General features: G+C 42.8%; 1 protein-coding gene across 5 annotated transcripts in view; it reads left to right on the plus strand.

Annotated features, from left to right (window-relative positions):
- CRADD (CARD and death domain containing adaptor protein) overlaps positions 1-23348 on the plus strand; it is a 77664-nt gene extending 54316 nt beyond the window's left edge. For 2 of the 5 annotated variants that reach the window (XM_031600465.2, XM_031600464.2), the window contains exon 3: positions 19746-22348. In XM_031600465.2, coding sequence (XP_031456325.2) covers positions 19746-20041 — 296 coding nt within the window. In that variant the 3' untranslated portion in view covers positions 20042-22348. Of the gene's footprint in view, positions 1-19745 lie in introns of all 5 variants that reach the window. The other 3 variants (XM_031600468.2, XM_031600467.2, XM_031600466.2) reach the window with 2 other exon arrangements.
- The last annotated feature ends 2009 nt before the right edge of the window (positions 23349-25357 follow it).

Raw genomic sequence — 25357 nt, forward strand, 5'->3', positions numbered from 1 at the left:
GTTCTGCCTGAACCTTCTCCGAAACCAGGCTTCCTGAGAAGTGGCAGTATTTCGCTGTCTTGCTTCATCCGTGCTTTATTATTTCATATCAAGTCTCGTAAAATCAGCAACTTGAAATGCAATAAAATCTGCGTGCTTTGTTTATGTCCAACACAACTATATATCTTCCTCCTTACGCCCTGCACCTGGGATAACACGAGAAGGGTGTCTTTCTCATGTCCTCACAGAGTGCCTTTGTTCCAGAATTTTTAAATCTAATAATTTACTTTGTATCCTGTTGTTGGGTAAAATATGTATTTCATATGCAGCTTTGGTAACTCAAATATCTTATGAGACTTACATTCTTCCTGCTGCTGTAGTATATTTTTTCAAATGTATCTGGTTTGAGTTGATGAATCTGAGAACCATAATCTGTATTTTTATTATGAGCTTCTTGGCACTGATGTGTAATAAATTCGCTTCATTACCCCATCCAGAAGAAATACTGCTAAGTTGAGGGCCATGAATGTTTCATATCAATATCCTGTCTTTAATAAAGCCTGGTCACTGCTGCAAAAAATGTGTCTGCTTTATGTTTTGGGATATTCAGGAAGAAAAATATGGAAAAATGAAATGTTTTAGTGTGGGACTTCCTTCCTTTTCACTGCTGCTGTCTCCTTTGTCTTTCTGGTAGATATTGATGATCCGTGCTCACTGGTCCAAGCTGCAGCTGAACTCAGGAGCAGGAGCTGAGTCACTGCATCCATACTTCTGGTAGCTCACTTTCTAAAATGCTCTGACAAAGAGCATTTTAAAGCTTGTCTGGGGAAGAGGAGGTGGTTACTGGTACTGGAGCCATCTGCCCTCTGAATCTAAATCACTTGAATATATGCACTGCATTAAACAGGTTCTAGCCTAAACTCAGTCATGGTGCAAAAATCTCCATTTTAACAAGGAGGATTGGACTGGCTATTTAGTTTAGATCCAGCTGTGCTCTGCCCCGTCTACCTTCTGTTCCCAGTTCTGCTGGCGTATGTTGGTCAGGACAGGGAAAGCACAGTCACGGATGTCATAGATTATCTGCTCCTAAAAACTGCTACAAAACCAAAGGTCTGTCTCCAAGAACAGGCAGAGACAAAATCTTTTGGAGCAACCTAAGAACATGACACAGAAAGAGTGACCCTTGTGCTTACTGCTATTACGTAGAGTGAAAGAAAGTAGGTGAAAATAAATTAAGACTGCATCTTTTTATTATTTTATTATTTTTATACTTGCAGGAAATGGTATATATAAGGCCTGTGCAGGTACAAACACCTAGTGATGGTGGGGATTGAAATCAATACCTATAACAACCCTTGTTATCTACAAAAAAACCCTCAAGCTATGTGCTCATAACAAATGAAAGCTATGGCATAGTAGTTTTCCAAGCGAGCGGTGATACCAAGACTTCAGTTTACTTTGGAAGATGCTACCAGGATGTAATTTCATAGGTGGGTTTTCTGTGCTGTTATAACTTGTCAAAACACACTTCAGTTAGTCCCGTTACTGGAATCCCCTGGAGGAAAGCAGCCTTCAGAGGAATGAAAACCACAGCCTACTGGCACAGATAGTTTCACCATCTGTTGCATAATGGGACAACTTGCTTGGTTACTCTGTTGTTTTCTGGTCCTGTCCATACAGAAAGATATTGGGAGGCAGCGTGGATTCCGATTCAGGCCATCTCATGTGTGCATGGGAGTACAGGACACTTCATATGCAATGCCCATAAGAGATCACGTGTTAGCACTGCTCCATACAGAAGGTGTCTACAGTGTGCATACACGATATTTTGTTTTGGGAAACAACATCAGGTATTAGAACATTTGGCCTGAAGTTTCCAACTGTATTGTTCATTGTTTGATTTGCTTTTCAGCTCACAAAGCAGTACTTTTCAACTCTTAACTATAGCTTATCACACCAAAAATGTGCAGTGCTGTTGCAGTTGCCGTGGCAAACTTCACTCTTAACGACATGTTCCATGTGGAGAGCAGCAATTCCATGCAGTGTAGCTAAAGGCTTGCTGGGACTTGGGAGAACAGCTGGCTTGGCTGATGGATATACGCTCTGTGATGTTGTTACTGAATTTGGGCTGACACCGTAAAATCTGACCCATTGGTGCTCCATCGCTTGTGGAGGGTTGCTGGACTCCAGCTGCATCTTCTGGCTCAGCAGTTGCTGGTGGTCTGCTGAGAAGCTGCATGTGTGTTTGTGTGTGGTTGGGGTTCCCGCTCTCATACCTCCAGGTGCAAGCAGATTTGGTCCTAGAGGAAAGAGTGTGAGAATTGTTTGTCCCCAGAACTCATCATATTTCCTAAGGCTGTTATTTTGGTTGGTTTGTGTGGAACTTGTGCCAACGAAGGTCGCTGGAGTTTCACTTAGTCTGTGTTTTGTAGGTAGCTGTTAAGCATTAGGCAGCAACTCCCTACAGGTTGGAGAGGTACTGGGTCACACCTGGAGGTGTTGGGGTGTCTGGCTGCACTGCAGGAAGGAAGGAGACCCCAAGGTGCTGCTGCCATGGGGACTGCTGCAGTGTGCACAGTGAGTTCACTGCTAAGCCTTATAAGGAGGGTCCTGGCCAAAAACAGAAAAGCTGCTGAAGGAATAAGCTAAATTAATACATGGTTCTGACACTCTTTTCTGGTAAAGTTCTGCCTTACGTATTTGCTAGTGTTAATAATGTTGGGCTGTTTGCATGGCAGACGTGGTGTGACCAGAGGGGCAGCTCACAGTCTGAACTGGTGGTGTAGGCACTGCTCTGAACTGTAGGGAAGTCAGATTTATGGTATGGCCTCAAAGAACAAACAAACCAAAACAACAATGGTTGAAGTGGGAAGATTGTTGTAGGTAGTTAATTAAAAATTGTGTAATGGTAATTATGTTGTCTGGCTAGATACTTACTCCTGAAACAGATAAAATAATAGTTTGACGGAAAGAATTGGAGAGACAGCTATTTTTGCTTCGGTAAAGAGAGCAACATTCTTTATTTTTGAAAACAGCCTGGGGCTAGTTTGGCAGAAAAATGTTAACCCAGCAGCCATCATGTTTGCCATCTGCTAAGACAAAGCCTTAAACAAGGTTGACTCCTCAGTACAAACACAGTGTGCAGTGTATACATATGCTTGTTCCTCATCATCCAAACTCCCTCAAGCCTCTGCATGTCAAAGCCATGTTAAAGTCTTGACCTTAGGGAGTTTGTCTTGCCCTTCCCTGGTCACTCCTGTCTCTGTCGTTCCATATGTGGGAAGGCTCCTGCACTTTTGTCCCCTTCAGCTGTCTTGTAGCTCAGGGTGCTCCCTCCCTCCACCCCTAACGTGCAGAAATAGTGGGGATTACCTGGGGCGTGTGGAGCCAACTGGCAGAAGGAAAGCATCACACACTGCCCTTCCACACTGGGCTGTGGGGTGTGATTTCTTCCTCCTGAACCCCAACAAGCATTTCTTAAAGACACAGATGAAGAGAAAAAATTCAAGCTGACCTCTTGCCACCCGTAAAGCTGGGCTTTGTGATAAACAAAACAGAGGTCAATAGTTACCGGCTCTGCGCTGCCTTCCCAACTGCCTGTATTATCTGGACACTCCTGTAGGAAATTTTTAATAAAAACAGGATTCTAAACTTCACTGAAAAATAAAAAAACGAAAAGAAAAACCAGGAACAAAAATCTGTCTTGGTGGAAAATTTTTTTTATTTTTTTATTTTTTTTTTTCCAACAGAAGCTGAGGAAATCATTATTCTCCCTGTCACTTTCCTTCCCACTAGAAAAAGTGGGAGGAGGAAAGAAAGCACCAAAGATGGAAGAAAAAAGAAGAAAAAGAAATGCATTTTCTAAAAGCAGGAGGGGATTTTTATTACAGAAAAGCTTGCAACACACCTTTGGCACAGCTGCTTCCACCCATCTGGACACAGGACTGCGTGTTGGCTGGTGTGGTGACAGGCAGCTGTGGCAGTGGATCAGCCATGGCCTTGAGGTAGTTGCTTGCGAAAGCATCAGTTCCTTTCAGAAATGGTCATGACGACACCTGCATTCACAAAGAGAAGGCACCAGAGGCCCACAGTTGCTGTAGGACAACCACCAGGGCTATCAGTGCTCTGGGTGAGCCACATCAGCAACCTCCACTCAGCCCCAGTGAGCTGCAAAGACTGACCAGCAGGGAGTGACCATTGCAGCACTTCCAGTTCTGTACTTATGATGGCTTGGGAAATTTTTGGTTTGCATTTCTAGCACTTCATAAATTAACCTCACTGATTAAAACTGCAGAGACATAACGGGTCTCCATCAGCATCTAAAGATAGGCACCTTTCACGAGCAGGAAATCCAGCACGGATGAGCAGGATTGCTCCTCATCTGTGATCCCTTTGGATGCTTTTTCTTTTTGGCCTGTTTCGGCCCAGCTCTTCAGAGCTGTTTGAACTCTCTGATGGCAGTCTCTGCATACATAAATGGATACACGCAGAGCCTTTTTCAGGATCTGGGATTGCCAACTGTCTGTCTATCCTTCCTCCATTAAAGACAATGAGGCCAGTCTCACTGGGAGTTTCCAGACAGTACAGTGTGGAAGCCACAAAATACAGTAGTTCAGATATAAGACTAGAAGGCTGTTGGTTTAGAGTTCCTGGAAAGCCTGGGATGGTGTACAAATGAGCTAATATCTAAAACATCTTCAAATATGTTTCTAAATCAAATGTTGCACAATTAATGCTTCAGAGGAATAAAAAGTAGAAACAGACTTGCTTTTCTGTGCAACAGGACAAGCGTGTCACATCTAGTGGTTCCCATAGAAAAAATATGAACTTCAAATAAAAGTCAAAACTGTGTTGTCAGTCTAACCAAATGTATCAGATTGGGACAAACAGAGCTGTAGATTCTTGCATAAAAGCAGAGGAGTTTGACTATCTCTTTCAGGCAGAGTTTTGTCTTTTTGAGGTCTCCTCTTTTAGACTCATAGGTATATTCGTGCATTAATTAGACTTTTTCTTGGGGTCAGAGACGGATGAGCGCCAGGGCTGTGCTGCAGATTGCTTTAGCTGCCTCCTGCTGTCCCTGCATGTAGCTCTGATCTTTTCTGATAGATATTCTCAAGCTGTGTTTCTTAATGAAACTGTCTTTGGAATAGCAGTTTGTGGGGTGACAGGGCTACTTTTTTTTTTTTTTTTACAGTTGTGTATCTTAAACAATTTGATACGTTGCTTGAGATTGCTGCATTCAGTTCAGTAGTTCCAAAGACACTTCTGTTCCTTACAGACAGCATGCTCCCGTGGCACATACAGATGGAAGCATCATTTGTTGATTGAGTTTCTCCAGTTGCATGTGGAAACAATTGCATGACACAAAGAATGGTATTAAAAATGGCTTGTGCTTTCCTTGCTTCATTTACAGAAGACGTCTGTTGAATCAAATGCTTTGGACCTGGCTTTGGTTTCTCATGCTCATCCTGAAGCTCTCGTCTGTGGTTTCACAATCTGTCTGTACAGAACTTCCTGAAAACACTCAGGCTCTTTGCAGTTTTCAGCTTGAGTATCCAAACTCACTCAACTGTTTTGGAAGTGAGTACCTTCATAAATCTTTAGGCTGTAAGATGTGCACAGCAAGACCTTCTCATGGCGTGCCTAAAGTGTTCAAACAATGTAAATACGGTATAAATACCACTAAATAATATGTCTTGAAAAGCCTGAGTCAGAAATAATTCTTTATGTTCTTGTTGACCTCTTTCAAGTAGACAAGAAAGCCACATTTTCAACATAAAAAACTGAACGAAGATGTTTAAATAATTTAGTCCTACATCTTCAGGACAGAACTCCTAGGCTTTATAATCATCTTAAAAAGCTGTGACCTACAAAACAAAGGAAAACCAAAGCATGAAAGCCAGATTTTCATCTGTTTTCTGCACTTGAACCTGTAAACTTTGCACATGACCCCCCTGCTCTTGTTATTAACATATTGATACACACTAAAGTGCAAATGGAAGGTCAGGTTAGGTAGCAGGGCTCTGTTTGTGTGGTATGTTAAGCAGCAAAGTTCAGTTTGCATATGCTGATGTAGTGTGTCGTATTCTCAAATGAAAATCTGAGGACAGTTTCTCAGAACTTGTCAGTTCTTGCATCTCAGAAACGTTTGGTTGTTCTCAGTGCAGCTGGGAGGAGCCCACAGACACAACTGGGTGTTGAGTGTGTGAGGTTCAAACTATTTCTCCTTGTCTGACTCCACAGTCAGTTAGAAAGGTCACTGCATCATGTATTTTGTTTATTAAAGTCAACCAACACGTAGCACTTACATCTGAAGAAGAGAGGAAGAGAAAAATGTTCAGGTTTACAGTTCTGGCATGAAAACTTGACAACATTATAAAAAAAATCCTGATATCTTCATTAGTTTGTTTAACTAAAGAGATGTTTGCTTAAGAAAAAAATTTTATTTTCATGTTTTAAGATTGCTTTTCCATTTTTACCTCTAGGAAGTAGATATGATGTCAGCTGTTTTCAGTTGCTGAGCAAGTAAGCAACTCTTCTCGCTTGTTCCTAGCATGGCTTCAGATTTGGCTCCCCCAGGGATACAAGCATAGTTTGTATTTCTGTGACAGAATAGAGTTATTTAGTTTCTTGTTTCGCCTTTTGGTTTTGTTTCAGTCTCACTAAGATTAGCAGAGCTGTGTTAAATTTGCAAACCAAGTAAAACAAATCTTCTATGGTCTGTCTGATCTTCCAGTCTTTTCATTTCTGATGTTAAGACATTTTTATTTCTGATTTGCTATGCATAAAAGCCAAAATGACTGAAATTTTGATTCTGGATCAAAATCTGACAGCCAGTAGACTATGAAACTGTGAGGGAAAACATTGCTCTGCATGCACGAGACATAAAAATTAATTGCTTAAGCACAAGATTTTTTCGGATGTTTAGGTTTGCTATATGAATTGTCCCACTAATACTGGCATAAATCTTATATAAATATCTTAAGTAATACAAGTGTTTGCTTATAGCCTGTTTGATTTTGAATACGCTTCAGTTGCTTTGGCAAAATACTGTTCCTAAGAGAGAAAGAGTAATTGGGCCCCCAGCCTTCAAGGGCATGGCTACAGCTGTGAGTCACCTCATTACTTTCAGTACTGTCCCGGGACCCTCGATGAGCGCGGTTGGTCGGAGTGCTGCATCCCAGGGCAGGCACAACGCGTGCCAGCAAGCACATCGTGCCGGGTGTGAGATCAGCACTGAGGCAGAGGGGAAAGAAAGGCAAGAACTTGTAGTGCACAGTGCTTTGTGCAGCAGGCTAAACCTGCACTCTTACTTCCATTTCTCAAAGGGAGGCTTGCCAGTTCTCTAAAATGAATTTGTGGAAATTAAATCAAAAAGGGGATGAATTTGACTTGCAGATACCTAAGACTTTCATCTTTTTTTTTTTTTTAATAAAAAGTTGGAAATGTTCATATAGCTATATATATACACACAAATGTATACACCCGCAGATGTAATCTCCCGTTTGCCGTAGAGATAAATGAAAGTCCTCTGACTGTGACCCTTTAAAATTACTGTCCTATCAGTCAGCTGGAATTGCTTTCAGTCCAGCTGTGTCAAATAAGTCACGAGATTCCAGATTCATTTCTCCCAGATCTTTATGTGACTTGGCACCTGAGCAGGTTGTGGTGCTGAGCCCCATTATTTTGGGAACACCAATACCTATGGAGCATCCGGCCACAGCTGAGCAGTGCATTTTAGTACCAGTTACTGGTTTTCCTAGGGATTTTCAAATGTCAAAAACTCTACTAAAGTTCGTAAGGGAAAAAGGTTCTGTGGCAAGAAAAGGAGCAAAAAAGAAGCAGAAGGATGGAAGTCCATCTTGCTTATGGCATTTGGTGAAGTCTTTCACACCTGTGCAGAATGTTTATAGAAGGACGCTCAGCTGACCCATTGGTAGCATTTTGATTACTTACTTTGCATGGGTGTAAATGATTAAGTGAAGTGCCAAGCAGTGGAGGATTCAGCATAATGATAGCACTGTTTTAGCTTGCTCTGCACAGCTTGTTCTATTAATATATGTGGTCAGGAAGGAACGCAGTCTCACTTTGCTAAAATCTGAAACTCGGTAAAGCATAATATGTGCAGTATTAATTTTGGTTTGACACCTGCCAGGCAAAGATCTTCATGAGCCAAAGGCATTCTTCTAAACGGAGTTCCATCTGTTGCGCAGATCTTTGATTCTGATATTTCTGATTACTCAAGCCAAGGCAAAAAGAATAGCCAGCTTGACGAGAAATCTCTAAGTGGAATGAGCAGTTTTATCAGGGTTAAGTATAATGGCTTGTTGTCCTGTTTGGTTTAGGTTCTGTAAGGGAAAAATGTGTGACTAGTTGTGTTATATAACAGAACAGTCCTTCGTGTTGGCAGCGCTAGCTTTGTTGTTGCATGAGAGAAACGTCTATAGCAAAGTCCAAGTGCATGATTTTATCTTTGAAATGCCTCAGCCTTTAGAAATATTTCTATGAAGGAAAGTTGCCGGTAAAAACTTTACTCGCTCATTGTGCTTATCAGCAGATAAACATCCCGTGGATCCTCCTTTGGCTCTTACACACAGAGGAGCAGCAGAATTAATGCGCGCCTCAGCTCCTTCAAAGACATTTGAAGTCAGTATTCAAGTAGTTTCTGTCAAAAGAAGTTATGTGCCAATCCCTCGACAAAAATTGTGTGGTGAGTTTGTCACATAGCTGACAAAATAATCATTAACTGCTCCAGTTGTCTTTGTTTTGCACTTAGAGTGGGTGAGTTCTTCTGTCAGTGCTGCCCTGCCCACCTGGATAAACATTGGTTTCCTATGGAACCATGAGAAGTCTGCCGCAGATACGAATGTGCCTTATGACCGTCATGACTTCGTACAACCAACCACTGATTGTTAATTATTATTTGTGATAGTGCAGAGAAGAGACTTGATTGAGGGAAATGATGGCTCTACATGGTTCAGACCCATAATTAATGGTTGAATGTGTAGTGAGTATTATCAAACTCCATTGAATTCACTCAGAACTGCAGAGCATTCAAAATTAAATAGAAACTCGCAGACAAACTTTAGAATTTGATTTTCAACATTATTTCTAGAGTTGACTCTTGGTGTGACTGATGGCATATAACCCAGGGACTCTTGTCTCTGCTCTGGCAGGCTATCAGATAGCTTTGTACTAGCACATAGTTGTACTTGGCTTCCAAAAGCATGGCCTTACCTGTTCTTTCCATAAAACTTTCCAAGGCATATTTGGAAAAATCTTTGGCCAAGATCTGAATGCTGACTATTTGTATTTATGCAGTTCTTCCAAGCTCAGGTGTTCCTCAGAATCTTCCCGTTAACGGGATGTTTGTTTCTTTTTTCCTTAGTGCTGCATGCTTAATTTGTTAATGCAATTCATAGAGTCACAGAATCATAGAATCAAGAGTCGTAGAATCATAGAATCATTAAGGCTGGAAAAGACTTTTAAGAACATCTCGTCCAACCATCAGCCCATCGCCACCATGCCCACTGACCATGTCCTTCAGTGCCACATCCACACGTTTCTTGAACACCTCCAGGGACGATGACTCACCTTTGCCCTGGGCAGCCTGTGTCACTGCAGCATCACTCTTTCAGAGAGGACATTTTTCCTAATTTTTAGCTGAAATATCACTGCAAGGATGCTGTGGCTTCAGTGCTGTGTGTGTGGCTTATTTATGTACAACAATGGCATAGGTAAATACATATAATAAATAAATAAATGTAAATCCATGGGAAATATCAAGCAAATTTTATTTCCACTTCAGGTACTAGAGCAGTATCATATAATGCTAAAACTAAAAAAGCATAAAACACAATATAATTCAGTCCAGTCCTCTCTGTAATGCTTAGCTGATCCTGCTTGAAAAGGGAGCAGGCGTTATAACCTTTTGTGTTTGTGTTCTCTTTGCACAGGAATTCTTTTCCTCTTACGCATCAATAAATGTCATTTAATTTATACAGTCAATTATGTGATTTCTCAGCGTGCAATAACAGAGAACTACTGGGTAGGGTTGTAATTATTTAATTTTCATGAGAAACAGAACAAAATCCGTGGTATTAACTGCTGAAACTTCATCCCTGCTCTTCCCGAGAGAAAGCAATTGAAAAGTGAAAAATGGATTAGCTGCAGCTCCTCAAACCCAGGGATTGCTTCCTGCAGCCTGAAGAGGCTGAAAGCATGGATTTATTTAGGGACTTCCCTGTCAATCTGTTTAACGTGGATTAAACAGGACTAATACTGAAGGCTAACAGTCTGCAGAAATCTGTGGAGGTAAAAACATGTTAGACACATTACAAATAATAAATCCTGGAAAACCATGCAGCTACTGGAACTGAATAGTGAGAAAACAATTGAAACCTTTTGTAATGAATGTTTATGTTTCAGGTTTTACTAGTCTGCTACCACATCCACAGCTACTGTGCATCCGTTAGTAAGTGATAAGGAAAACATGAATTAGCTGCTGGTACTGAGCCATAATACAAACATCTGCATTCTGGAATTGCCTGTAGATTTACAAAATTTTATGCCGCCTTTTTTTCCCACTCTAATATCACAAGTTTATTTAAATGTTACAAAGCATGAAGCTTTACAGAGCTTGCAGATGAAGAGGTTACAGTGAATGAATTCATATTACTGTAGAAATGCATAATCTCAGCAGAAAGGAGTTGAATTTGGTGCCAGGGGCGGGTAGGGCCTTACTTGAGGGAGACTATTTAGAGTTGCTGTGGCTGGGATTATCGCAGAATCATGGCTGCATTTTTTTCTACACATTGACTGTCAGAGTTTTAGGTTCATAATTGTTTAAAAAACAACAACAGAGACCTTTCTGTTATACATCACATTTTAAAAACCTGCATGATGTGGAAGAACGCAGCCAATCTTTGTAACGTATATTTACTTGCATTTTGATTAATGTCTGATAATTCAATTATGAGAAGTGGAAACGTAAATTACTGTAATAGAAGTACACTTAAGGGTAAGTGTGTTTTACGATCTCTAATTGCTGAGGTTGGTTTTAATCATACACATTCTGTATATTAATGGCTGCATGTATTCATAAGATCAGAAAATATCCTCTTGCAGAAACTTTAAAATTCTGCATTTGTGAAGCCTACCTTTAGCATATACTCAGGTGAACATAAAATTCTCAGTCAAATTTGTTTTACTGTAGCTTTCTCCCCTTGTATGTGCTTATAGTACAGACTCCATTCTGTAGTTTCGTCAGAGTATTTAAATGAAACAGATTTGATTTTGATTACATTAGAGAAGATAGTATTTATTCTGGATTTATCCTGGCATTCTTAGGAAGGTAACTGGGCCTATTCTTCCTGGAAAGCTGCAGGTTTTCCATCACCAGGGTTTTCCTGTGTTGATACAACTCTATGGAAGAAGAGGGAGTTTCCAAGCGGAGATCAGCATTTTTGGCAGTCATCATTAAATGATGTCCCCTGAGATAGTGAAATGGGTTGAAAGAGATAGGTATGACTCTCCTTTCAGTAATGAGCAGAAAACTGCAGAGGAGGCAGCAGGCACTGGCAGATGGAACAACGACCACACTCTGCCACCATGACAGAGAAACAGCTGGGCATGTGCTAAAAGCAGAAGTCGGTACATCTTCTCCAAGTTATTTTAATCTTCCTCTGTAAATTATTTTAATCTGGGTGTATTAATTTTATATACAGAAATATCTATAATGGGGTCAGACTTCCATGTTCAGGTACTGCAAGGTATGGTTCCATTTTTCTCATTCCCCAGTCCAACAGTCTTTGAAACTCACTGGCATCAGGAAGCAGACCACAGTGGTTTTGAATAGTCTCTTCTGGATGGACTGCACGATCCATATTTACAGATTTATAGAAAAAAAAAAAAACCTACATGGTGATATATAGAAGATAAATATTTTTCCATATTCCACAGAGCATGATTATTTGGAGCTGTTGCATTTTACTAGTGTTCCTTTCCCAGCCTTTGAATCAGTTTGATGTATAATTTGCAACAGCAAAAAGAAAAAAACAGCACTCAAATTATGCAGTACAGGTTGGCTTCCAGATAGTCTGTTGTACTTTTTTTTTACTCATCAGTGTTTTGAGCTAGTTTCTTGTGTTTGAATGGGTCTTGAATCAGGCCTTCTACAGTTCACAGCAAGGAAATAATCTTATAGTGCTTCCTCAACATTTTTAATTTGCACAGGACAGAATAAGTGCTTCTTTCTCCATTCAAGCCCACCAAATAAATCTAGCATGGTACATCCCATTCAGCGCTCCAGTCATTCATTGCCACAGGCTGGCTTAATGCTCATGAATTTGGATATGCTGTAGGAAGAGGGCAGGCATATGCCTTCCATTCTGCCTGTTAGGACAGGGATGGGAGAGAAGAACTGGACAAGAAAGCAGAAGAGCAGCACCACAAAAGGACACCCACTATCACCTCCCATCCCCTCTTCTAACAAATTGAGTCAACCCACTCCCTGCGGTTACCCAGCAGTTACCCTCTTTATTCCATCCTTCTCACCATGGCCACTTTCATCATCTGGTCTTGGATTTTGTGAAGTACATTACTTGCTAGGAGCCCTCAGAACTCATAATTTCCTCTTTCCCTTTCACCCAAGGTCTCTGATAGCTCATAGAGGGCTGCTGCTCTCCAAAATCTCAGATCCCTCCGTTATCAGCAGCCTTACACACTCACCTTCCCATTCAAGTTCTGCAGCCCCACCTCAAAGCCCTTGAAAGCTTGTCCCAGCCTGATCCCTCCAAGTGTTGTTCTGCTTCACGATCCAGTTCTGCTGTTGTGCTCGGCCCAAGGGGATTACACTTTAAAGCAAATCTACATGATTATACGCAGGTTTTTTTGCTATTATGACACTTAGTCATTAAATAATTCCTGGAACATAAGGCACCTGCCAAAATACACAGCGCACAGTCTGGCAACCATGACCAGACCTGCTCAGAGCTGGGTTGGCTGTTCAGACTAGTTGAACAAGTGCACTGCGTTTGGAGGGGGCTGGAGGGAAGCAGCAACTGCCACTAGTTCTTTCTTATGTATGTTTTCATAGAATCATAGAACCACTGAATAGGTTGATTTGGAAGGGACCTTAGCTAGTTCCATGCTGCTGCCGTGCGCAGGGCTGTCACCAAGTAGATCACAGAATCACAGAATCACAGAATTGCCAGGGTTGGAAGGGACCTCAAGGATCATGAATCTCCAATCCCCCTGCCACATGCAGGGCCACCAACCATTCCACCTAATGCTAGACCAGACTGCCCAGGGCCCCATCCAATCTGGCTTTGAACACCTCCAGGGACGGGGCATCCACAACCTCCCTGGGCAGCCTGTTCCAGTACCTCACCACTCTCTCCGTAAAGAATTTCCCCCTGACGTCCAACCTAAATCTCCCTTCCCTCAGCTTAAAACCATTTCCCCTTGTCCTGCTGTCACTCACCCTTTCAAAGAGTTGATTCCCCTCCTCTTTGTAGGCTCCCTTTAGGTACTGAAAGGCTGCAATGAGGTCACCCCGCAGCCTTCTTTTCTCCAGGCTGAACAAACCCAGCTCCCTCAACCTGTCCTCATAGGGGAGGTGCTCCAGTCCCCTGATCATCTTCGTGGCCCTCCTCTGGACCCTCTCCAACAGCTCCCTGTCTTTCTTGTACTGGGGGCTCCAGACTTGGACGCAGTACTCCAGATGGGGCCTCACAAGAGCAGAGTAGAGGGGAACAATCACCTCTCTGTCCCTGCTGGCCACCCCTCTTCTGATGGAGCCCAGGATCCCATTTGCCTTCCGAGCCGCAAGGGCACACTGCTGGCTCATGTTAAGTTTTTCGTCTACCAAGACCCCCAGGTCCTTCTCCACAGGGCTGCTCTCAAGGACCGCTCCTTCCAATCTGTAGGGATGCTTGGGATTCCTCCGGCCCAAGTGCAAAACTCTGCACTTTGCCGTGTTGAACCTCATCAGGTTCACCCGGGCCCACCTTTCTAGCCTCTCGAGGTCCCTCTGAATGGCATCCCATCCTTCAACCGTGTCAACCACACCACTCAGCTTGGTGATCAGGATGCCCAGGGCCCTATCCAGCCCAGCCCTTAGCTGAAGTGCTCCACATGCTAGCACATGAGTTTTGGTGTTCTACCCTGCCCTTGCACTTGGGAGCTTCCATCAACATAGTTTCCTATTAACCAAAGCTGTGCTCTTCTCTTCTGAGGGCTGTTATGCATACATGTCTACCCTTAGTACCTTCTGAACCTGTTGGCCAGTTTCAAGAAGCCTGCCTACTTACAGCAGTAGAGAAGGGTGATTTCATCAGTAAGCCTCCAGACAGGTCCTGTGAGGACTGGCTGAAACAGGAGTCAATCAGCTATGGGAATCACACCTGGGGAAGGAAGGCTTTTTTTGGTTTGTGCTTGTGGGACTGCTTGCTCCAGCTTTAACACTTCTCAGGGAAGAAGTGTACTCCAGATGCCAGAAAAGACGATTAAAGAGGACTCTGAAGTGCTTGCTTTGAACTCTTTAGATATTATGAGTAGGATCTGGTAAGGGTGTCAAGAGAATAAAAAGGGCTAAGCAGTTGAGTTCACATCACTGAAGGACTGTATGCCTACCAACAGGAGATGTGGAGGCCAGAAGCCTGCCTAAGAAATTATTCCTTTCTGCAGTCTCATTCCCAGCTGTGCAAGATTTGGAGCCCAGAATCACCTGCCTGTTTGTGAGGTGATAATACAAAAATAAGAGTGTTTGCCTAGCACTTTCAGCCAAGGATCTTGCATTTGATTTTATTGTGTCTAAGCATACCTCTTTCTTCCCAGGAGTTTTCTCTCTCTCCACGAGCCTCTATTCTGGAGGCTAGGAAGCGTTCTTAACCCTTCACAGGGAAATCTTTCTATTTTTTACTGGAATTATTAATCAAGAGAAAAAGAACAAAGTAGAGCTTTATCATGCTGCTCAGCACTGGGATGTGCAGCTCAGACCTGGATTCCAGTCTCTTCCAGGACTGCTTCTGCTTTCTTATCCAGTGAGTGCACATGGCCATTTTAACAGATAAAAATACAGAGGCAGTGCTGAAAGCAGAGACAGTCCCCAGAACATCCTTTCCCAAGGGGCAGCTTTAACCTTAATCCCAAGGGGTTAGATAACAGGTGGGCCCAGTTATCCCTGGCTCCCTAACTCTGTCCTTAACTGCCTATGGAGTCATCCTCCAGGATTAGGTGGCAGCTGATTGGGACTTCTTCAGTACTTTGGATTCAGGCACATCATTTCCATCAAAGTAGTTTTTACACAACAGATAGCAAAAACCAGTAAAATGAATTGACTGCGTAAGGGAGAAGGATCTTTGAAACTCTTAACAGATGCTTTTGGTCACACACAGAAAAGTCATATTTACACAGAAAAGAGTCCTTCAGACAAAAGCACTTTAGGCTGCTGATGTTCTGAGGAATCAGCTGGGCACTTTGCAGATCACCCAAAAACACCTCAGCGCTATTTACTGCTGTGTTTTGTGCTGGAAACAGGCTTGTTTGCTCCCACATTCAAAGCTCACTTTGCTGGACTTTATGTTACATCCTCTCACTTCTGCCAAGGGGGGCTGAGCTGGGGTGAGTTTCTTTTTCCATCCCCCTGATTGCTACAACATCCTGGAGTTTTGCGCTTGAAACTGGGAATGTCTCAAAGAAAACTGAATGCCAAAGTGGGAACCGGATGCTTTTGCCCCAAACATATTTTTGGTATCTGGGTTACTCTGTTTTGTTTGGTCCCTGTCTGTGGTAATTTCTGTTTATATCCAGATCTGTTTCTTGTTCACACTCGCTAGCGTGGCTATGTCTCTCACTTTGAACCACAGTCCAGAAGCATACAGGCTGGTAGTTGTCAATGTTGTCTTTTTGTTTTCAACTGGGATGGCTAGGATTAAGGTTGAGGGTGGATGATCTTCCTTGACCAGCTAGAGCCAGTGGCAAGGAGCAGGTGGAGAAGGGGAGAAGCCTGTCCCTTTGTGCTGCAGCTTTGAACAGGAGGAGCCACAGTTCTTTCTCTGGGTCAGTTCCAACTCCAAATCCAGGGTGGAGAGCATCCTCCCTGCTTTCAGCCCTGAGAAGAGGAATTTTTGTGGTCCCAGTGCTGCTCCAGCAATCTGGCATTAGAGCAGCCCTGCCCCAAGTCAGCGTGCTCCCCAGCACAGAGCTGTCAGTTTGCCATTTCTCAGGGGCTTGGTGGTTTCTGTGTGAGCAGTGAAAGGTTGGACTCTCAATCTCCACAGCATGCAGCCATGACACTTCACAGAACAGACTGTGTCCACAGCTGTTGTGGTCTTTCACTTAGCCTGCTCTCTGGAGGTAGAAACACCGCAAATGGTCTTTTCTGTAATACCCCTCAGCACCTTCCAGGTCTTTCTGTGAAACACCACTATAGCAAAATAATGAACAAGCAGCCCAATGACACATTGGCCGCAAGTCTGGTCACCCTCCACAAGCCCCACTTCTCCCCATTTCCAACGATGCAGTATGAATTCCACAAGCCTGTATCTATCTTTAACACGGCCATCTTCATATTAGGCCTACCTAAAGCTAGAAAAGCTTCATATCTTTGCAAATTTAGGTCTTAGTTTTCTGAATGTATATTTCAAATGCAGTCAGAGCATCTGCATAATTGGAACTTATACTGTAGTCTTGCTACCTCCTTCAGCCTCTTCTGACCAATGCAGATTGTAAGCGGGGGTCTGCAGTAAAAATAACCAACACAAGCTGTCTTTAATGTTTTTGCAATGTGTTCAAAGCAGCTTGGTTGCTGAGGACAGAAAAAGCATTTCCCTTTTACCTGAAATGCCCTTGTGTTTATTAAATTAAGAGTGTTATTAATCATAGATCATATCCAAACCTTTATATTATTTTACATTTGTCATAACTAAATGATCTCACTAAATATTTCTGTATACCTCTAAATAATGTTGCCTGTCATGTAATACTTGTCTTGGTTTTTTCTCAGTGAGAAGTGAGCTGAAAAAGAGCTATCACAGAAAATAAAATGGGACTAAAGTAACAGGCCTTTGTATTAAATTTAACATTTGGCTCCTGTCCCAGAATTTCCTGCATCCATATTGGAATCAGATGCTAGCCCAAGATGAAAAGATTTCCTGGATGGGTTTTATTCTTATTCTTATTAAAGGGCTGATAACAGGCTGAAGGCAAGATACTTGTTGTAGTAAAAAAATCTGCCTGATATCAAAGGCTGGATGGACAAGCTGACATATATTGTTGTTAGGCCTCCCTGCTTGATCACATTTCAGTACCATAAAACCATTTTGCTAGTGAACACGAGATGTAAAAATCTCAATGTGAGAGCAAAAATCTTGGGCTGGCAGGTCCTCCTCCTGGGCACGGAGTTCTTGCTTAGTAGCTGAGACAGTACGTGGGTCCAATAGCAAGAAATGTTGTTGGCTGCAGCACAGGGTAGCTGAGTTTATTGTAAATCATACTTATTATCAAATACTTGTGTTCACTTTTGTGTTCATGGCAGGCACTCAGTGGTCTCGATGTGCCCGTGGAACTGGCATTGTGTGTAATGGGAGGTCAGCCCTGTGGTGCTGCTCTTCCTTCCTCAGGAGAGTTGTGCTGGGGTAGCAGGCTGTGGAGGCTCCTTTGCCACTGCTGACATCGACAAGGAAATGTGCAGCCTGCATGCCACAGAGCCTTTGTCTTTGCAGATACATTCCTGGGAGGAAGTGAGGTGCTCTTGAGCTCTGTGATGAGGGCTGGAGCCACTGACCTGACACAAACCCTTCGTCTCAGAAGCCGCTGAAGCTGAAAGGTGGTCTGGACATTCAACCTTTGCTATTGTGGCTGGGACCTGTGCAAGAAAGCTGTGTGACCTGTGCCCTACCCAAAAACCAGCCACTGCCCCAGTGCCTTTGGCAGCCAGGAGATGAGAGGCCCTAGTGCTGTGGTTTAACCCTGCAGGCAGCTCAGCACCACCCAGCCACTCACTCACACTCCCCAGGTGGAATGGGGGAGAGAATTGGAAAGGGAAAAGTGCAGAAACCCAAGGGCCTGAGATAAAGACAGTTTTCTAGGTAAAACAAAAGCCACGTACGTAAGTGAAACAAAGCGAGGAACTCGTTCCCTGCTTCCCATCACCAGGCAGATGTTCAGCCTCTTCTAGGAAAGCAGGGCTCATCGTGCATAATAGTTTCTTTGGAAGACAAATGCCATCACTCTGAAAATCCACTCCTTTCTCCTTCATTCTCCTGGCTTTTATTGCTGTCCATGATGCTGTATGGTATGGGACATCCCTTTTGTCAGTCTGGGTCAGCTGTCCTGGTTCTGTCTCCTCCCAGCCCCTTGCTGCCAGGGCAGCATGAGGAGCTGAAAAGTCCTTGGCTCTGTGCATGCACTGCTCCACAGCAATGGAAACATCCGTGTGTTATCAACACTGTTTTAATCAAAAATACAAAACACAGCATCACATGAACATCTACGAAAAAAAAAAGCTCTATCCCAGCCAAAGCTGTGACACCTAGGTGCTCTCCAGAAAGCAATTTTGCCTTTACTCAAAACAGCTCTATACAACACTCATGTGTGATTGGGCTTGAACAGTATGAATGTTCGCAGGCTCTGGGTGTTCTATGCAAAAACAATTTTTGTTTTGAGACAGTGGAGTAGTGCTTTCTAGTGTTGCTGTTCTGCTGTGGCAGAGACTTTGAGCAGGGTATTGGAGCTATAAATTAGATTTTGCAAAGCAGCTCTTCTGGAGGGAGGTTGCTGTTTCAGATTGGCAGGCTATAATTAGCATTTTCCTGAGGTTATTTTTGCTCTTTTTGCCGCAGTATCTTCAGTGACAAGAGTAGAGCAATTACAGCTTGCATTGACCCTTCATTTCAGCTTGTGATCTCAAAAGGTATAGGAGAGTGAATATGTTTTGCAGATAAGCTGCTTTTCTAGATACACCTTTTCAAAGCAACTGGTCTGTGGTTTGAATTTACAGGCAAAGAACTGTTTCACCAACGCTGGGCGTTTGCAGCATCGACGTCAACATGTGAGCTTATACCCAGCACTCCTTTTATAGTCAATGGAGAGAAATGTGCATTTTTAGAGGAGTAATTCATCTAGTCTATTTTAAACATCTTCTTTCAAATATACGAATTGTATTCTAGAAGAGCCTATTTCTCTCGTAAGCAGTTCTTAATCCTAGCATTGTTAGGGTTTATTCAAATAAAAGAAAAGCCCCCAAAGCTGGCCACCCAAAGATGATTTTGCTATATATGACAGCGAACAAAGGGTAAGCAGCATCCTAGGAGACTGAAGACTTTCTGGTAACTAAGGAATCAGTTATTTCTGATGTGTATAACCAGAGAGACAGGACTGGATGTGTCGTTGCCGTACTTGTACAGCAAGGCTGATTTTCAGAATGTGCCTACTACTGGAAGAATGTTCCTTTAAAACCTTTCTTGTTCACTTCCCCAGAATCTGTAATTACTTCTGAAAGTTCTGGCGTCAGAGTAGAATTCTGATATCTGGATTATTGGCATTCAGAAGCTCCAGGCTCTCTAATAAGGTCCATTGAGCATTCGTTTTCCTCTAATTAATCTTGTATTTGATTATGTAATTCATTTTTCTGGTTGAGTGTCCTTGCTGTTTCTGAAATTAATAAATTATTTCACCTCAGCTTTGCTTATTCTCTCCTTGTTAAGGTTCTGTGTTAATAATTGCAACATTGCCTAGTGATGTGTGTTCGCATTTTTTTACAGATGCAACCGAAATTGCCCCATGTATTTTGAAGAGTTCACCAACAGATCAACAGATGAACAAGCTTGCAAGGAGATTGGGACCCGAATGGGAGCATATTGTTCTGTGCTTGGGTTTGTCCCATACTGACATCTATCGATGTAAAGTCAATCACCCTCACAACATTCAGTCACAGATAGTAGCTGCACTTGTACTGTGGAGACAGCGTTTTGGGAAAAATGCAACGATCCAAAGTCTGCAAGCCAGTCTGATGGCAGAAGAAGTGGATCCTTCTGTGATGCAGCACCTGCTTGACTAAAGCCTTGCCATTCATTGGGAGCTTTCAAGCACTTTGCTAAATTACATCACTGAGACGAGTTGAAGAGTGCATCAAACTGGCAAAACTGGGGTTGAGAACTTTGATTTTATTAAGTTTCTACATTTCAGTTTTCTGTGGCACCTTGTGACTTGTAATTTTTTTCATGCCAGGTTTCTTTTTAGCAGGCATTAAAAAATGGATCACTCTTTCCTCTTTCTTTGCTCTTGTACTATTCCAGTGGGGATATAGGGAGACGCTTAAAGTCCTTGCACACAGGAGGCTCTGCAGTGAGTTCAGCAAGGTTTCCCATTTCACTGTGGAAGCAACACTTGATTTAACCTGTTTTCTGCACTATGGACTAAATGCCTTTTTTACTGCTGTTCTGTGCTAATTCCCTGATATCCCAGTAAGAAATGAGAATAATCATTGTTACTAATGCAATGATTATACAGCAGTTACTGCTGTTGCAGGTGACCTGTGTCACATTTGTCAGAGTCTTAGCACATATCATTTCTTGTCACCTTACTCTACCTTTCAAACTGGCCCTAAGAGGGAATAACAGGAACCCGGTGTGCCCGTGAGGTCTTTTCCCCTTATAGTTTAATAGGTGTAGGTTTCTCCAAGGAGTCAGACACTGTGTAAGTGTGGGTGGGGAATTCTCTGGGAAGATACGCAGCAGGAAAGTGACCAGAGGATAGGCAGAGAAGGTGCCTAAGAAATGAGATGACTTCTAAGTTTCCCATCTTTGTCTCAGCTAGTAAACTGGAAGATAAACTGATGTCTGCTGAGTCTTTGTACTGTAGCATGTGTGCAAAGGCAACAGAAGCAACCAGCTGCTCTTAGAGACCTGATGGCAAAAGGCTAAATACATGTTAATTCTTTATGGGCACTTTACCGTACTGTAAATGAGGAACAATGTTTGAGTGCAGGGTTTCCAGGTCTATTTATGAGCAAGTTCTGGTAGACCATTTCATCTATACAGAGTCATTGCCAAATAACTTCCCATCCTACAGGATCTGCTCCATATAATTTAACAGCTTAACAGGCTTGTCAGAAATCTTTACTAGAGAAAAAATGAGCTTTATTGCCTTTTTTTCTTTTTTAATTCTTCCTCTACTCTGATTTTTGAAGCCATTTCCCAAAGATGGGAAAGTAGGAAAAACAAAGACATTTTCAGGAGACGTTGTCTGCCTTGCTTTTCAGAAGCATGAAGAGAGAAAACGTCCTGGCAATTGCTGCAGGTCAGGAAGTGATCTGGTAGTAGTCTTCTGTGTACAGTTTTCACCTTCAGTAAATCATGATCCTGTTATACCTCATTCAGATCTTAATTAATCATATCCTATTACAGCTATTTACAGAGTCTAAGTCTATCAACAAGTCCCAAATAAACAGTTTAAATCAATTTAGGCCGTGTTACTTATTTTACTAGTTTATGATGCTTTCATGCCAGCATATACTTTTTGTTGAAAAACTCCTAGAGGTAATACAGAGACATTTGGCAAATTCACATAGACAACGGTGCAGAGAAAGGAGTGTGAGGACTCTGAACCTATTTTGCCATGAGATGAACACCGGTGTGACATGCATGTTAGGGAAGAGGGGCAGAGCGGCATCCCTGGCAGCAGCTTGGAGGGAGATGTGGAGCGGGACAAAATACTGAAAGCAGGGCTTACAGGAGGAATGCAGCTTCCAGTCACATAAATTCAAGGACCTTATCTTGTTCTGAGCTGGCATGGGCCAAGTCTGAACACAGACTGGCTGCATGGGGAGACATCCCCAGTTAGCACAGCCCAAATGCGGCAGTACAACCAGTCTGCAGTGAAGCAGTAGGATGGGTGGTGAACTCACAGGGCCCTGCTACTTTCTTCTCCACATGGACTTTGGGTTTTACATTCTTCTTTCATAAGGCCAATGTCAGATTACACATAACTATATTTAGAGCATTTTAAAGAAAAAAGCTTGGAACAGGTACGAAGTCTCATGCCAAAGAAGCCTTCCTAACCAGTCAGGTATCCTGACAAAGCACCTAATTCATAATTTATAGCTGCTTTCACGTTCCCAGGCCCAAAGTTAATGCTGTAATACTTGAGCTGCAAATAGTGAAGGGAGAGGTTTACTTGTTTTATGAGACTGTTTCCATTGCTGTTATTTTTAAATTCATGGAAATGTTTCTATTAGACTCTTCAGTTTTATTAAGGCTTGTTTTTGCACCACACAAATACAGGGACACATTAAACTTGACAGTAGTATTCCTTTAACCCAGTGGATTTTTCCATCTACTTAAAAATATTTTTCTTCTGTATGTAATGCTTTATTTTACACGAGGATGTAATTAAGACAATTTAATTCTTCAGATGTAAAGCAACGCCTCTCATTCTCTCTCTTAGCACAGCCAAGAGATCTTAAAATGTTTATTCTTCTCTGGCTAATTTGGGAGCAAATGTTACTTGTTTAAATGTCACTCTGAGGCAAGTCTGCACTCGAGCATTGTTCAGGGGGAGGCAGCTCTATCAGCGAGTGTCCCCATCTCTTCACACTTTGGGTGACAACCCAGGGCTGGTAGGAGCTGCTCCCTGCCCCAGGGATGGTGATGGGAACAGCCCCCACAGTGGTCATCTCACCTGGTGGCAGTTCAAGTGTTTTCAACTGTGTCCTGGTTTCTTAGCTGAAGCCAAAAAAGGCTTATGAGCACAACTGGTGAGATTGCTCTGTACTTGTTTGCAGCAGTGTTTAGGTGCCCTGAGAGAGGAAAGCAAAGGTGGCTCCTGGGTCTTCTAAAGAAATGAATGGCTTGACTTCTAGCTACTGGAATAAGCATCCATTGCTTTTCTTCCTTGACTTATAAAGGAGATGCTCAGATCCCATTTAACTTTTCAGAGGTAAGTAGGCTTTACAAAAAATTGTTTTGTACTCAGAGAGTAGAGGCAGACTCTTAGCATAGCAATAGGAAAGGGCTAAGAGCAGTACTTCCCACCTGCACAGAGCAACATGGATTATCACAAAGGAAGGACCTCATGACCACATGGATTAGGCTTCACATTGATCTAAACAGGGCTGGAGTGTAGAGGAGAACTAAAATGCAGTCATCTTTGAGCTGCTTCTCCGAGATGATGCGGGGGAAATTTCCGTCTTGACTCATTACGACAGCCATCGATCTATGGAATAAAACATTTTGCTGAAGGCTGGAAAAACAAACAAAAGTCACATTATATTCAAAGAATATAAACGGCATGCTGATCTTATTCTAAATATGGTCATGCTGCCTATTTTGTTTCTTACTGGAAATAAAAACAAGCTCTGAGAGCTAAACTATTTATAAGCTTCTGTATTCTCAATGGCCATAAACTAATCTTGAGGCATAGCAGAAGTGGAGTTGAAAAGGCAGTTCCTAATAGGTTTCTGTATTTACAATAATTTACAATAATTTACAGTCTTTTTTTTTTTGTGTGTGTGTGTGTGTGTGTGTGAATTTCCAGATTCCACTAAATGAGAAAAAGACTGACCTTCAAGGTGTCTATCACTTGGTAAGTAGACCTAAAAATAGACCTAGTAATTTGGCTTCTTTTTAGTCTGAACACAGTGTCTTTCCTGAGAGAGAGGAACAATTGCTGGAAATGGAAATAATCTTTCAAAATATCTTTCCCGATTAAAAAAATAAGGATGTTTTTTATCCGAATTCACTTCTGAACCTGGCATCTTAGTTGTAAGACAGATGAATTGGTAATTTCCCTTTGAAGCTGTCGGGGAGGGCTGAATGCTTAGTGGAGCGGAGCGGTTACCAAAGAGCTGATGGTGCAGGAAGGCTCCTGGCACTTCTGTATGGAGACAGCATTAAAATGCCTGCACGTGCTGCAGATGCCATTTCTGACACTGATGTTGGATCCAGGCCCCAAAAGAAAGGAGACAAAAAGTCTCTTATTGACTTCAATGCGCTTTGGATTAGGCCGTCTCTAATTGGAACCTGCTGAAGCGTGGTACTTTTACTACCTCCCTTTGAAAAGCAGTCTTTATGAATTTGGGGCAATAAAACGCAAAGGGTTTTTGTGGGTGCAGAAAGCATTCTGAGTTATGGGGTCCTCTTTGCCTCAAGTGCTGCTTTGCACTTCAAAATCAGCGTCGTGAGAAAGGAAGAATAAAAGAGGAGCAGAAAAGGGCAGAGGATGGAACAAGCCAAGCCCTTGACCCAGAGCTCTCACAAACCAGCAGCAAGCTTGCTCAGCAGAGAGGGCATGCAGCTGCCCAGCTGCTGGCTGCCATTGCTCTCTGAGTGCTGTCATAAGCCTTGGTGAGGAGCGTGAGCCCAGCCCCAAACACACCTACCCCACGGCCATGGCCACCAGCAGGCTAAGGGGCAGGCAGCAAAGGCTTCAGCTGGGAGCACAGCTCAGCCACACGTCCCGTTGGCCATGACCAGACCCAGAGTCAGGCGTATTTTTTGATGAACTGTGTCTTTTTATTTTGTCCCGTGGTGAGGATCCTTGCTGTTGGCCACCTGGCAGGTGTGAGCCAGCCTGACTCATGGCACGAGGCTCTAGGTTAGGCCCCAGAGTTAGCCATTCTGGCTTTAAAACATGCACAGCCTCCTAGCGCCCGGGACATCTGCATGTTGCTGTTAAATGCAATCTCAATCATTCTCTCTTATTGTTACTGACTGTAATCTTCAATTGTTGCACTGCTAGTTTGGGGTTTTTTAAGGGAGTCACTCAGTTATTCTCACAGGGCAGCGTGGTTTCTTTGTGCATGCACACTGAGTATCATTCCCTAAGAAGCAGCACACGGAGCTTATTATGTTCCAACAATGTTCATTTTGGTTTTGCAGCAATACGTTCTGTCATGTCCCACTCCAGAAAGTCAGAAAGTGTTTTTTGCTGGTCCTTTATACCTTTCTTGCCTGAACACGGTGCTTCCCAGCACATACAACCCAGCCCCCAATTTCCAAGGGCTGCTGTTTGGCCTAAGCTGGCATGGCTGAGCCAACCACCCCAATTCATCTTCAGAGTACTGTGGTGGGAACAGCACTGAGCACACACAGCCCATTCACTGCCCTTTGAATCCTGAGGGGCACACAGCAGCCCTGTAAAAAGATATAAAGGCCTACTAACAGGAAACAATACAACTTCCAATTAATTGAGCAGGCAGACCTCGGTGATACCGTCTTCTGTGAGGTAATTTTATTTTTATGGACACGTTTGCTAGCTTTTATATGAATACTGAAAGCAGTTAACAGCTAGAACATGTGGAGCCTCCTGATAAGGATCCTTCTTTCAGGTTATTAAGCAGACTGCATAACAAGTGCTTGATTATTCTGGAAAATGC

Source organism: Phasianus colchicus, chromosome 1, assembly GCF_987193195.1.
Source record: "Phasianus colchicus chromosome 1, bPhaCol1.hap1.1, whole genome shotgun sequence".
NCBI lineage: Eukaryota > Metazoa > Chordata > Aves > Galliformes > Phasianidae > Phasianus > Phasianus colchicus.